Source organism: Doryrhamphus excisus, chromosome 19 (assembly GCF_030265055.1).
Source record: "Doryrhamphus excisus isolate RoL2022-K1 chromosome 19, RoL_Dexc_1.0, whole genome shotgun sequence".
Taxonomy (NCBI): Eukaryota; Metazoa; Chordata; class Actinopteri; order Syngnathiformes; family Syngnathidae; genus Doryrhamphus; species Doryrhamphus excisus.
Window position 1 is genome coordinate 3,630,264 of NC_080484.1, and position 15,111 is coordinate 3,645,374.

Genomic DNA, 15,111 nt, shown 5'->3' on the forward strand with positions numbered 1-15,111 from the left:
AGTCCAGTCCTGTGCATTTAAAGTCAATGAGAGGTGTTCATTTGATTGGTTAAAATTAAGATTAAAATTACACTTGTGTTAAACCCTCTCACACCTTCTCTCCTCCCTCTTTGCCACTTGTGTCTGTGGGAGGGACGGAGGCATGGGTGCGCCACGCTGCGCCTGACTGTGCTGCTCACAAAAATTGCGAAGTGCACTGGCCACACCCCGTTGGCACGCCGTAGCCGCGGTGCTGAGCAGGTACTCCGCACCTGCGCCTGGTCTATGAAAACTATATCTCTAAGGGAGAGCCCAGCCACCCTACGGAGAAAACTCATTTTGGCCATTTGTATTTCCTCTTCTTCTTTGGCCATCTTGTCTTTTCGGTCACCCAAATCTCATGACCATAAGTGAGGGTAGGAACGTAGATCGCCGGTCTCTGCCTTTCAGCTCAGCTCCCTCTTCACAACAACGGACAAGAGTCAGGACCCCCCGCCGTTCCCTTCTTGCCAAGTACCTGGCTCTGATCCTCACACACAAGCAAAGTGTGTGAACAGCTTACTCACTCAACTGCTGCAAAGAATCCAAGACCATTGAAATATTTTTTTTTACACCATGGTAAGCTTTGACTTTGTATAGCAATATAACACTACATTTTTAGTGTACCATCAGAATAACGTTCTTGCGGATTTGTGCTGTCAGGATCTGTCACAGAGAATATCGTAGTTCAACAATTTTAGTTTTATGAGGCTTTTATGTCATTCAACATCTTTTTATACTAAATACTAAATAAAGAATGCTAATTAAATAAATACAAAAGTTTTGTCTGTTTGCTGATCGGTTGACTGACAGGCAGAGATTGTCTGCTATTCAGCTCCTGGAGAGCCCGAGCACCCCCGGCACATGCTCCCTCACCCCACAGCCAAAACCCAGGCAAGGTACATCGCCCCTCCAGCCCAATCCTATTTTGTCCGCTTTCCCATGTTTCTTCCTGCATTTGTGCTGTGCATTAAAATAAGCATTGCGCTTACCCTATGCTTTCATGTGTGTATTATTATTATTATTATTATTATTATTATTATTATTATTATTATTATTATTATTATTATTATTATTATTATTATTATTATTATTATTATTATTATTATTATATGCCTGTGCATGTGTAGTGCATTAAAAAGAGTGGCTGGCTTTGGTGAGGGGGAATGCCAAAGGGATACCCAAGCCAAAGCAGGCCGAATACACCACATGAAAACTGGGGGTAGAATAAATAAATAGATAAATACTTCCATAAAAATAATTCTAAAATTAAACAAAATAAACAAATAACCACAAATATATACCACAAATATATATATATATATATATATATATATATATATATATATATATATATATATATATATATATATATATATATATATATATATATATATATATATATATATATATATATATATATATATATATATATAGGTCCAGTTAGGTCCATATATATTTGGACACTGACACAAGTTTTGTTGTTTTTACCTGTTTACTGAAACATACTCCAAAGGTAGTTATATAGTGGACATGGTGTCACGATCGGGCTTCACCCCCTCGTGACAGCTTCCTTAGTTTTTGTCTTTCCTCTCTGTTCCTCGTTCGTGTCCTTTTTTTGTAGTCACTTCCTCTGTTGCTGTGTTCTGCTTTCCGTTCCTTGCCATTTTCTCCCGCACCTGTTTTCAATTTCCACACTCCCTATTTAGTTCAGGTGTGTGCTCTTTCATTTGTTGGTTCATTGTCTTGTGTTGAGTTTGCCTTGCTACTGCGCCATACAGCTGCATAGCACGAATAAATATATTTTTACCTGCATTTGGGTCCTAATCTCTGCATCCTGGGGTCAAACCATAAAGCTCACAAGCCGGACCGTGACACATGGTCATAAAGTGCAGACTCTCAGCTTTCATTTGAGGGTATCCACATTCAAATTGGATGAAGGGTTTAGAAGTTTCAGCTCTTTAACATGGACAACCCTCTTTTTAAAGGGACCAAAGTAATGGTAATGGTAATGGTTTTATTTCATTTGAACATGCATCAGATTACAATTGAGTGCATCCCATAATCAGTTCACAGTTCCACATGTCCAAAAGGAGTAGGAAGAACTAAAGCTTATTAAATCCTACCCCTCCATCTGGTACTTTTACAATCAGTAACTGTTAGATTTGTTCACTTCCTGCTTTCCTAATATAATTTATTTATTTTTATTTATTTGTCCCGTACCGAAGTACGAGGTTATATGACCATACAATGACATAATGGGCACCATAGTAACTGTCAATATAGTGATATATATAGCACATCATACAGTTAGGTACATCCTGAGAAAGAAAGCAGGCACTGGTCAACTCAGCAACGGAAAAAGACCTGGACATCCACGGAAGACAATGGTAGCTGCTGTGCCACTCATAAACCTCAAGATAGAAAGGCTGGATTGGACTTTGCTGAGAAAGATCTAAAAAAGCCAAAATGTTTCTGGAAGAACATTCTTTGGACAGATGAAACCAAGATCAACCTCTACCAGAATGATGGCAAGAAAAAGTATGGCGAAAGCTTGGAACAGCTCATGATCCAAAGCACACAAAATCCTCGGTAAAACATAGGGGAGGCAGTGTGATGGCTTAGGTGTGCATGAATGCCAGTGGCACTGGGTCACTAGTGTTTATTGATAATCCAGTCAAATTCAGCCAAATTGATTAGGCTGTGTTTCATAATACAGATGGACAATGACCCAAAACATACAGCAACAACAACCCAGGAGTTTATTAAAGCAAAGAAGTGGAACATTCTTGAATAGCCAAGTCAGTCACCTGATCTCAACCCAATTGAGCATGCATTTCACTTGTTAAAGACTAAACTTAGGACAGAGAGGCCCACAAACAAACAGCAAATGAAAGCTGCTGTAGTCAAGGCCTGGCAGAGCATTGGAATGGAGGAACCCCAGTGTCTGGTGATGTTCATGAGTTCAAGACTTCAAGAAGTCATTGCCAGCAAAGGGTTTTCAACCAAGTATTAGAAATGAACATTTAGTTTTCAGTTATTTAATTTGTCCAATTACTTTTGAGCCCCTGAAATGAAGTGATTGTGTTTAAAAACTGCTTTAATTCCCAGCATTTTTATGCAATCTTTTTGTTCAACCCGCTAAATTAAAGCTGAAAGTCTGCACTTGAACTACATCTGAACTGTGTTATTTCTAATACATTGTGGTGGTGTACAGTACCAAAATGAGAAAAACTGTAAAAATATTTATGGGCCTAACTGTGTGTATATATATATATATATATATATATATATATATATATATATATATATATATATATATATATATATATAATTCTCTCTTTCGCTCGTTGTGTAGATGGTTTGGTGAGTTATTGAATTAGTGATAAGTAAATAATCGATAAATGGGGTCCATATTTCAATGAAGGCTGACATATGCTTCTGTTTGTGAGCTATGTTTTTTTTCTATTGATATATGATTTGTTATTAGAGTGACATTGCATGCTTTTTTTGTTTTTCCAGTTTTGAAAAATGACTTTCTTGGCGCTAGTTAGAGAAATGAGAAGGGAGTTTTGATATTCATTAGGAAGGTCTATTTGTGTGGTATCGCCGAGAAGACACAGTGATGGATTTAATGGGATCCCACAGCCCAAAATAGTTGAAAGCTTATCAATTACTGATGACCAGAAGGAGTGAACGGGTGTGCAGATCCAAGTGGCATGTAAATAATTATCTGTGCAACCCAAAGTACATTGTGAACAAGTGTCTGATAATTCCATTTTGTGCAATCGGCTTTGTGTTAGATGATGTCTTTGAAGAGTTTTATATTGTATTAGTTGCAGGTTTGAATTAGTTGACAGGGATTAGATATTTTTGCATGTGTCTGTCCAGAAGTCGAGGTGGGGAGATATATCTAAATCCTTTTGGTAGATGGCAGTGTTATCTGATTTATTGAAGTTGTTATAATTTTATAAAGCTTGGATGTTACTTTTCTATTGCTCTTGATTTTCAGTATGCTGTCTATTAATGAAGATGGTTGTAGTGTAGATATATTTTTTGATTGAATGATTGTTTGATTTGTTGAAAATGGAGAAATTGTGCCAAATTGATGTGTGTTTACATGGTGTTATTGATGAGTCGGTTACTTTTACAGTTTTCCACCAGGCTGTCAGAGTCGTGGATATGGTGATAGGTTTGAAGAAATGTAACTTTTTGATTGACTGGGGTAAAAAGGGGAGTTCTGCAGTGGGTGTGTTACGACATTAACTCTGTTCTAAATGTATCCATGATTCGTTGTTGTATTGTTTGTTAATCCAAAAAAACAGGTATTGTAGTTGGGTTGCCAAGAAATAGTGGTTAAAATTTGGTGCTTCTAAGGATTCATGTTGTTTGCTGATTTGTAAAGTTGAGAAAGCAATGCAAGGTTTTTTGTTCTTCCAGTAAAACTGAGTTGTTATAGTATTGAGTTGTTTAAACCAGTTATCAGTGGGACTGACGGGTATCTTAATAAACAAGTAAGTAATTTGAAGTAAGATTTTCATTTTTACTGCAGCAATTAGTCCAGTTAGTTGTAGTGGGAGATTTTTCCGGCCTCTAAGAGTGTCTTCTATTTTCTTAAGTAATGGGGTGTAATTCAAATGAAAGAGCTCTGACAGCCTGGAGGAAATGCTAATGCCCAAGTATTGTATACTACCTATTCGCAGAAGAGGGAAGGATTCTTGGGCTGTGGGGTACCATGAGTCTTGGGTTAGTGGGAGTAATGTAGATTTTGACCAGTTTATTGTGTAATTGGAAAGACTGGAGAAACTGTTAATAATTGAGAATGATTCTTGGATTGATGAGTATGGGTTTTCTAAATGCAATAATGTATCCTGCAGGGAGTGTTCATCTGCATCAGTTCTGTATTGATTGTGTATTGACTGTTTAATTTTAAGTTCCAGTGTGTTTTCAGTTCCAGTTGTTTTTTTTCTTATGTGCTGAGTATGATATGATTATGCCTCGGATGACCGCTTTCCCAGTTTCCCATAAAAGTGACGGCGATATTTCAGGAGTCGTTCGTCTCCAGAAAGGATGCCCACTCTTTCCGTACAAGTGTGTTGAAGTTTGTGTCCTCCAGGAGAGATGTGTTGCGTCGCCATCTTGAGTGTGGTGTTTCTGTATCATCTAACATTTAACAACTTCCATCGTTAACATTGTGCATCTCTATCAGATCAACAAAGATAGATGCAACTGTTAATGTCCACCACTATCTAATATGACTATTATACAGTGATTTAAAGTGAAATAAAGTTGTATACAAGTGTTAACTATATTATTTTAATAATAATACTACTAATAATACTACTACACAGGCTCATACATTCCCAAGTTAATTTTCTTTCATTCAAAGTTTTCATTAAAATGATTTTGAAAATGTGCCTAGTAATGTATTTAGTTGGAATTTTAAATGTTATCATGAATGTACGTGTTACTACATGATTACACCATGTACGGTATATAAAACCATGAAACCTTGTTAAGAGGTTTTTGGACGTCTTTTTGTAGGCTGTCTCCTCAACTGTTTTCATATCTTTACAAAGCACAGAAAACAGACCTGTGTTTGTACCTCACATTTTGGATGAAAATTGTAAAAAAGTGCAGTTTAAACATGCCTGCAATGAACCAGCAACATGTTTGTCTCGATGTAAAATTAGCATGTAATATTTCGATACACACTTTGTTACTGGCTGTTGTAAGCCAGCTCTTGCACTACGGCCATAGTCAATCAATGCCCACGATTAAATGGGTAAAAAGCGTTAAGCTTTTTAAAGCCAAGTTTAGTGCAGTCTTTCCTCGAGCTGAACATTCAGCTGCACTGAACAAATCATGAAACAGACGCCAACAAATAGGCCTGTTACAGATGTTCCAGGAAGGAGCAGACCACTGGTGCCTTCAACGGTTTACATTTATGTTGTGTGGAAATATAATCTATTTTTGCACAGGTATTAATTAAAACATAAACAAACCGAGTCAGGATGACTTCGTCTCCTCTTCGCCATTGAATGCTCGGAGTGGGGTATCCAGAGATGGAACATTCCAGCACAGCATCAGTTCCCAGCACAGCAGTTACCCTCAAAGGCCGTTGAAGAAACTGGAGGTTTCGGTTCAGACCGGGCTCTGAGTGAAAGAGAAACAAGTGTGAAAATCTGAAGGGCCATCCATAAAGACTATTTTTCTTCCAAAACTTGCATTAACCAAATCAGTTTAAGATATTTAAATAACACAAACATTTAAAATCTAGAAATATAATAATCATCCTGGAAAACACTGTATGCAATTGCTCTTTTAAAAATGGACTATGCTATCCCTCAATTCAAAACATTTTTCCACTTTTTCCACAGATATTTACTGCCTGAGCACCACAATTGCTACATGAGTACTTTGGCACTTTCCTGATCACAGACCATGACAACAAAAACAGGATTGGGGAATTCAGAGCCAAAGAAGGAGCTAATAAAGTAGATGTCAGATCAGATCAAGGAGACGCATGAATTACAGAGGTCGACAGCAAATATTAAAAAGCCACAACACAATAAAATGCTTTTGACGACCTAAAAAAGACTGCAGAGGAGCAAAATGTCCAAGGTATTGGCAAGGAACTTAGAGATGACATCACCAAGATTCAGCCTAACAACAAGCTAAAGGACAAAAACAGTGCACCATGTCAAGGACTCAACAAGTAGGATGAAGAGCAGGAACAATTGTTAAGCAAATGAAATTTCGAAAGGATGAGGTAGAACAGTGGTTCCTAAACTTTTTACAGTCACGTACCCCTTCAGACATTTGATTTGAGTACCACCTACTCCTTCCTGCACACAACATAAACCTTTTTATGTTAATGAAATACTGAATATAATTAATTGGTTCATTCATTTTATAGTAATTCAGAGTCAAAAAATTGTATTATCCATGGTGACTTTGACACAAGCACTGATAAATATATACATAAGTTGCAGTAATATTGTATATTTTATTCCACTCTGATGTTGCATCATTCCCTTTGAAGTTATTTAATTTGAATTGACTTTGAATTGACTATCGTTCCATCATGTCTTAACTCTAAAAGAACCATGACTAAACTGACTTATTTGTTGATATGATGCACACAGAGCAAGGAACAACTTTCCTCTCTGTCTCCTTCCTGCTGCTCACTGTGGGGCGTTCAGGTGCATTTGTGTTAGTGGCTAATTGTTTTCATTTTTATTCACATACCCCCTGTGGCAATTGACGTACCTCTGGGGTTACGCATACCTACCCTTGGGAACCACAGAGGTAGAACAAAGCACACTCATGAACTACACTTTTGTTTTTGTAGCTGAACTCAAGACCGCCTCTCCCAAGATGGCGGCAGCTCAGCCATGCCTCATTCATGTACACGGTGCCATCCCTATTATCTTCTCAAAGATAATATTCATATTTTTTATTGCAATTAAACTTGGCACTTTTAACACTTTTAAAATGAAATTGTATCCATCTGAAAGTGCATTTTGTAAAAGATGTAAGTGCCTTTGTTAGTGCCAAAGAAAATGATGACATCTGCGGTATTTAACAACCCTTTTAATGAGGATAGACTGTTAAAACTATAAAGCCAATCAGACCGGCCAAGGGCAAAATGTTAAAGTGGTCTTGATTTAAAAAAAAAATGCATATCAGCCAAGTCGTGAGTCTCTTAACTCATGAGAAGACAGAGCCGTTTGTGTTTAATGTAAAATGATGGGTGATGTAGCAGTGGAACACATAGAATACATATGTGGTGTTGTCTGTGATTGGCTGGCGACCAGTCCAGGGTGTACCCCGCCTCTCGCCCGAAGACAGCTGGGATAGGCTCCAGCACCCCCCGCGACCCTCGTGAGGAAAAAGCGGTAGAAAATGAATGAATGAATGAATGAATGTGGTGTTGTGTGTTTTTTATACTAGATATTAATAGCATCATCAAAATTGGCATTCGAGACCAAATATGGGGTAAAATGGTGTGCTCACGGACAATCAAAGTGGGACAGGTTTCCACAAGGATCCTGCAAGCTGGCATTTAGGCCATGGTGTCTAACTTTTAAGCAACTAATTAATGAACCAGTGTTCTGGACACAAGGATTGATGCCAGGTGGACTGTCTTGAGGATGGACACGTTTGTGAGCAGAACTGCAGCTTTCACATCATATGCTTGAACAATACCTTGCCTTATTTGTGGGACTCCAGGGACATTTGAGGGGATAAACTGGAGGTTGTGGGGGGTCATTCGGGATTGAGTTGATGAGGTGGGAAACCTTATCTATTACTGTAATAGGTAATTGACTAGGCAATATAAGAGGCAACTTAGAGTCTCATGGACGTATATACATTGCTGACGTGAAACGTAAGTGTCCATATTGAAAGGAAGGGGACTTTAATGACGAGTGAAAGACTGAATCCTAATTTTACCCCTTGGCCGTTGTCTGACCCCTTACCCCTCAGTTTTGCGTGTTCATGAAAATCAAGTGGTGTCCCAAGTCTCCTTAGGGAGTAAGCGGTAAGTGCTAAGGGCTATACACCCCTTGATACCTACTATGGTCGGTAACCACACTTGAAACAAAGGGGAAGGCGGAGCTTCAACACTTCCTGAGAAGACAGAAGTACAAAATAAACTGTTTCCTCCCACATTGCAAAATGTAAGTAATTAGGCATAACTATTGAGTATTGATTCATTTTTTATTGCATATTGAGTTCTTACTTCACATAAATATTTTAGTTGTTGCTTGTTGTTGCTCAACTCACACCGATATAACTTCACTGCAATTCCTGGCATTATAAATGATATAAAAGGCAGCTCCATAGTGTCCATACAACATGCCATGTGTGTATTTTCATTTAGATATGCGCACAAAAGTAAAAATGCTAGCATGCTAACAGTTAACATGGTAGCATGGTAGACTTCTTGCTAGCAATAAAGCACCAAGTCCAAAAAGTGTTAATGCAGTTCCATATTGCCCCTACATCATGCTATATGTGTATTTGCCTTTAGATATAAGTACATTCGCAAAAATGCTAACATACTATACTATATAGCAAGAGAGCCTCAATACCGAAAGTGCCAAGGCTGTCCTATAATGTCCCTGTATAATGCTATGTACATATTTGACTTTAGACATGAGTAAATTAGCTTAAATGCTAACATGCTAACAGTTAGTATGGTAGCATCTAGCAAGAAAGCCCCAAGTCCCACAAGTGTTAAGGTAGTCCCATAGTGTCCCTACATCATCCCATGTGTGTATTTGCCTTTATTCATTCATGCATTCATTTACTACCGCTTTTCCTCATGAGAGTCACGGGGGTGCTGGAGCCTATCCCAGCTGTCTTTTGGCCAACCAATCACAGGGCACATATAGACAAACAACCATTCACACTCACATTCATACCTACGGACAATTTGGAGTGGCCAATTAACCTAGCATGTTTTTGGAATGTGGGAGGAAACCGGAGTACCCGGAGAAAACCCACGCATGCACGGGGAGAACATGCAAACTCCACACAGAGATGGCCGAGGGTGGAATTGAACCCTGGTCTCCTAGCTGTTGTATTTGCCTTTAGACATGAGTAAATAAGCTAAAATGCTAAAAGTTATCATGCTCGCACCTAGCAAGAGAGCCTCAAGTACCTAAAGTGTCAAGGTTGTCCTACAACCTCCCTGCATAATGTCATGTGTGTATTTGCCTTTAGACATGATTAAATTATCGTTTCAACCCATTGTGCAACTGTTCTGTAGTCCCTGTACTGAAGGGACTGGAGATGGCCAGTGACAGCAGCAGTTTTGAAAGCTGGAGGGACAATACCGGTAGACAGTGAAGAGTGGATAATGGCAGAAATGAGAGGAAGCAGAGAGGAGAGGCAGGATTTGACTAGGATTGTGGGGATGGGATCCAGCTGGCATGTGGAGGGCTTGGATTTGTGGATGAGGTCAGATATTTCAGAGGCATTGGGGAGTTGAAAGGAGGAAAAAGGCTGACTGTACAGAAAGGGTTTGGGTGTGGGGAGAAGAGGAGGTTGTGAGCAGAGGTGCTGATGAATGGAGTTAATTTTGTCATTGAAGAATAGCATCAATGAGTTACAGGTGTCAATTGAGTAAAAGTGTGGGGGGGGGGGGGGGGTAAGAAGTGGAGAGGCTGGAGGATCTTGTTGAGTAATGAGAAAAGTGATTTGGTGTCTCCTTTGTTGAATGTGATGACCAGAGTAATAAGAAGATTTACTGTGTGCAATGGAGTCTTTGTAATGGAGAATGTGGGTATTGTAAATGTTTTTGTGTATTGTGAGTCCATTTTTTTTTGTAAAGCTGTTCCAGTTGTCATCCTTTAGATTTCATTATCCGGAGTTCAGGGGTGTACCAAGGTGCAGATGATGAATAAGAAACGGTCCGAGTTTTCAGTGGGGCAACAGAGTTGAGGATGTTGTTTAAACCAGTGTTGTAGAGAGCTGCGAGATCATCAGGGTTGGAAAGAAAATCTGGGATTGGGATACAGGAAATTTCGTCAACATTAATGTTCTTTAGGTTCCTGAAGGAGATGAGACATGGAAGTTTGATTGCAGAGAGGCAGAGTGTAGTGCTGAATGAGAGGAGAAAGTGGTCCGTTATAGGAAGTTCGTCGGAGGTGCAGTTGGAGGGGGTGAGGCCAGAGCAGCAGAGTAGATCCAATGTATGTCCTTTGGTATGTGTCGGGAAGTCATTGTATTGATGGAGTCCAAAACTGTTGAGGCATAATAAAAAGTCTCTGGTGAGGGGGACTGGTGAGTTTATTTTCTATGTATATGTTGAAATCTCCTAGCAGTATTAAGTTAGGTGATAGAGTGGAGAGCTGTGTAAGAAGAGTGGCAAAGTCAGTTAAAAAGTCAGTCTGTGGCTAAGGGGTCGGTAAATGGTGGCGACGACAGTGGGAGAGGGTCCAGGGAGTATAAACACAGTGCATTCAAATGAGCTGAATGCAGAGACAGACACAGGCAGGACTTTCCACTTCTCATGGTGAATTACTGCAAGACCTCCCCCGCGACCGTTGCCACGGGGATGGCAGATGTAAACAAAGCCAGCAGGTGTGGATTCATTGAGGGTAGAAAAGTCATTTGGTTGTTGCCATGTTTCCGTTAGACAGAGAAAATCGAGCTTGCGGTCAGTGAGGAGATCCTGGAGGAGATGACCCTTGCTCGTAAGAGAGCGGATGTTGAGCAGACCGAAGCAAACAGTGGTGTTGTCATGCTTGACGGTAGCATTAGCATTAGCCGTCCTAGCCAGGCTAGCTAATGCACTGCTATCCGCTACCCTGTCTGAGTTTCTGAGAGGTCGACGAGTGGTAGACCAGATTAATTTATTGCTGTGGAGGAGTTGTCGTGATTGAAGTTTCTGCGAGACCCACGATGGCTGTATCTCCAACGGGGGAGGATAGCGATGTCCGGGTGGTGGTGAAGTACCGGCGGTGAGGGCAATGGCAGATGCCAGCGTATCCAGAGAAGCTCTGCAACTGTATACCAGATTGGTTCTGCCATCGGGGGGGCAGCGTAAGAGGAAGTCCAGATAAGAGTAGACCAGATGAGAAGCTTGTTGGCCCACAGCGTGTCTGTGACCAGGTGCTAACTTCCAGCAGATAGGCTAGAAGTTGGCAAGCGAGCACATAAAAACACAGGAGCAGTAGCTGGATCGGTAATCGAATGCGGGTAAACACTTCAGCTCACACAGAGTGCTATCACAATAGTCCATTCAGGCCACATTGAGACCATAAAACCACCTTCTGTATCTTTTCTCCCTGGAACCTCACTCTTCCACTTGGGTCCCTCTCATTCACACACATATCCTGTTACTGCGGCTAATCTTCATTCCTCTCCTTTCCAGGGCAAACCTCCTGTTCCCTACTCTCAGTACAAATCACAATGTCATCTGCAAACGCCTACAAAAATACTATATATGACTTGTATTTCCATATGTTTTGACTAATAATGGACCATAGCCTAGCACAAAACAGTGAAAATTAATTTTCCAAAAAACGCAATATAGCAAGGGAGCCATAATCAAACTGCAATATTGCAAGGGATGACTGCACTCAAATTTCTGCTTGGACATACGTAAGTACTGCGACAGCTGTTGACGTGATGCTGGAACACCAAGGTAGGTTGGATTGCCTGCTGCAGAGCTCTTAATGTGCAGTTTCAATTCTGCCTCACGCATTGGGACCTCTATATTATGTACATTATCATTCATAGTAGCGATGCCATAGTTCACAGTCTGATTGGCGTCAGGCTGCCCTGTTCGTGACAACCCTACTAGCAATTGAAGTAAAAGAGTTACGGCTTCACTTAAAAAAAATGCATGAAGCTGTCTGCACAGCCCCACTATGAGGCCCTCCTTTGGGGTAACAGAGTGGAAAACAGAATGGTGGTCGAGGTCTACATGCTGAATCCTTACATTTTAAATCCATACTAACATTTTAAAGTGTTTCCTTTTTTCCTCCGTGTAGTGCCATGTTTAATTTTTTTTTCAAAGCTGGCCGCGAAGGGTCTTGGGATATGAAAGGCCAGTAAGGCTAGTCCTGATGAAGACTATGTGCAAATGGCAGAGGAAGACACATTTGGAGTTTTTTCTGAATTGGCTCAATTGACTTTATGCACCCTACAAATATGGACTTGAACGATTTGGAACCCAATATGGGACACCACTATTGGTGAAACTCACGCATGCACAGGGAGAACATGCAAACTCCACACAGCGATGGCCAAGGGTGGAATTGAACTTGTGTCTCCTAACTGTGGGGCCTCGGTGCTAACCACTCGATCGCCATGCAGCCATCGTAAATCATATTTCAACATACTATTTTATTTCTATATGTTTAGTTCTACAGTCCCCACTTTGGCATCTCTGTGTGGAGTTTGCATATTCTCCCTGTGCGTTGGTTTTCTCCGGGTACTCCGGTTTCCTCCCACATTCCAAAAACATGCTAGGTTAATTGGCGACTCCAAATTGTCCATAGATATGAATGTGAGTGTGAATGGTTGTTTGTCTATATGTGCCCTGTGATTGGCTGGCGACCAGTCCAGGGTGTACCCCGCCTCTCCCCTGAGGGCAGCTAGGATGGGCTCTGGCATGCCCGCGACCCGAGTCAGGATAAGCAGTACAAAAAATGGATGGATGGATGAAAGGATGGATAGCTCTAAAGTGCTTCAAGTCAGGGCTCCAAAATGTAATTTCCAAAAAGTCTGTTACCTGTCTGCTGAGCGAGCAACATCGCATATTTGAATTTCTGGTGGTGTAATGGTACACACTGCTTTTCATGGCAGAGGGCATGTGTTTGATACCCGGTCAGCAAGCGCATAGAAGCTAAGCAAAAACCATTCATGCAGTTGACTCACTGTGGTGACCCCTGACAGGAAAAAAAGCATGAAAAATACAATCTAGACATATTTTGCTCAGTGAAACAAGGCCTTCCGACCTTAAGTTTTCATGAAAACTTGGACAACTTCTAAGCCAGTTCTCTTTTCACTGGACTATTATTTCCACAGTTCAGAGGGAATTTTCACTGAATGCATTCTCGCTCAGCTTTCTGTCTCTCTGGTGTCTGTGTTTCTCCAACCAAATGTTTCAAGACATTGTCACCTCAGCGCTCCTGTTTCTCCTTGAGCACAGCATCTGACAAACTGAAGACAAACAGCATCTCCCATGCTGCTCACTGTTTTCCAGTTCAATGTTTTTCCATTGCTGAATTGTGTTACCTGGTTTGTGTCATGACGCAAAGGCGGCCACAAAGGTGCCACTGTACCTTACTCACGGTAATGTATTTAGTGCCACTGGCATACACTTCTTCTTTTGGTTTAATGGTGGGTTGCAACCACTAATACGCGGGCAAACACGTCTATTTGCTGATGTAAATTAACAGAAATACAGATATATGTATTAAAAATACTATAACATATCAAACAATACATTTAAAATGCTGCATCGTTTGCCAACAGCCTGTATCAACCCCTCTCAAACCCCTGGACAAACACCACACTCAACAATTAATAGCACGAAACTGATTTTGCATTGCTGCATGATATCACTATTCTCATGTATTTTCTGAATGTCCCTGTTGTTGTCAAATGCACTTTCACAATACTATTATTGATATATTCTTACACACATTTAGGGGTTATTCAGTTCACTTGGGTCTGCACTTTACCAACTTTGTACTTCACTAACTATGCATGTGGATGCTCCAAACACAATGTATTTGTTTTTTGGTACAATGAAAATAAATACTACTTGAACTTAAACTTGTACATCTGGCGTAAAAGTAATGCTGCATTTCAAAATAAGAACATTATACCAACAAAACATATGGTGGTGGCAATGTGATGGTCTGGGTCTGTTTTACTGCTTCAGGACCTAGAAGATTTGCTGTGATAAATAGTTTCTGCTGTCTACCAAAAAATCCTGAAGGATACAGTGGCCTTGTCAAAGTCTCGACCTGAATCCAATTGCGATGCTGTGGCATGATTTTAAAAAGGTGCCTTGTGCTTAAAAACCCTTCAATGTGGCTGAATGACAACCATTCTGCAAAGACGAGTGGGCCAAACACCCCCACAACACTGTAAGAACCTCATTGCAAATTATTACAAAGGCTTGATTGCAGTTGTTGCTGCTAAGGGATGTCCAACCATTAATTAGGTTTAGGGGGCAGTCACTTTTTCACACAGGGCCATGTATGTTTGGATTTTTTTCTTTCCCTTAAAAAAATGCACTTCTATGGAATTTTGCGCATCATACAAAATCAATATTTGAAACATGAACATGTATTTCTTTCCCTTTTCTGAGCACTCTTCGGAGCGAAAAGAATTAAAGCAAGTCATGGGAAGTATACCTATTTTGATGCTAAACAAAAAACCCTCAAAGAAGCGCGAACAGTGTTCCATTTCCATAAATGACTTGAATATTAACCAAGCTACAGCAATATTCTTATTGTAGCAACGAACACAAAAACTACATTTTAATGGCGGAGTAACACGACTCGTTAGCTGCTCGTCTCAGTGTCACCGATGGACCAGACGGAGGAGTGGCTACTGAGT

General features: G+C 40.3%; 1 protein-coding gene across 3 annotated transcripts in view; it reads right to left on the reverse strand.

Moving 5' to 3' along the window:
* The window catches only part of dcc (DCC netrin 1 receptor), a 278,686-nt gene that overhangs the window by 168,978 nt on the left and 94,597 nt on the right, over window positions 1-15,111 (reverse strand). For all 3 annotated transcript variants that reach the window (XM_058057939.1, XM_058057938.1, XM_058057936.1), the window contains exon 4: window positions 6,024-6,174. In XM_058057939.1, coding sequence (XP_057913922.1) covers window positions 6,024-6,174 — 151 coding nt within the window. The remainder of the gene's footprint in view (window positions 1-6,023; window positions 6,175-15,111) is intronic.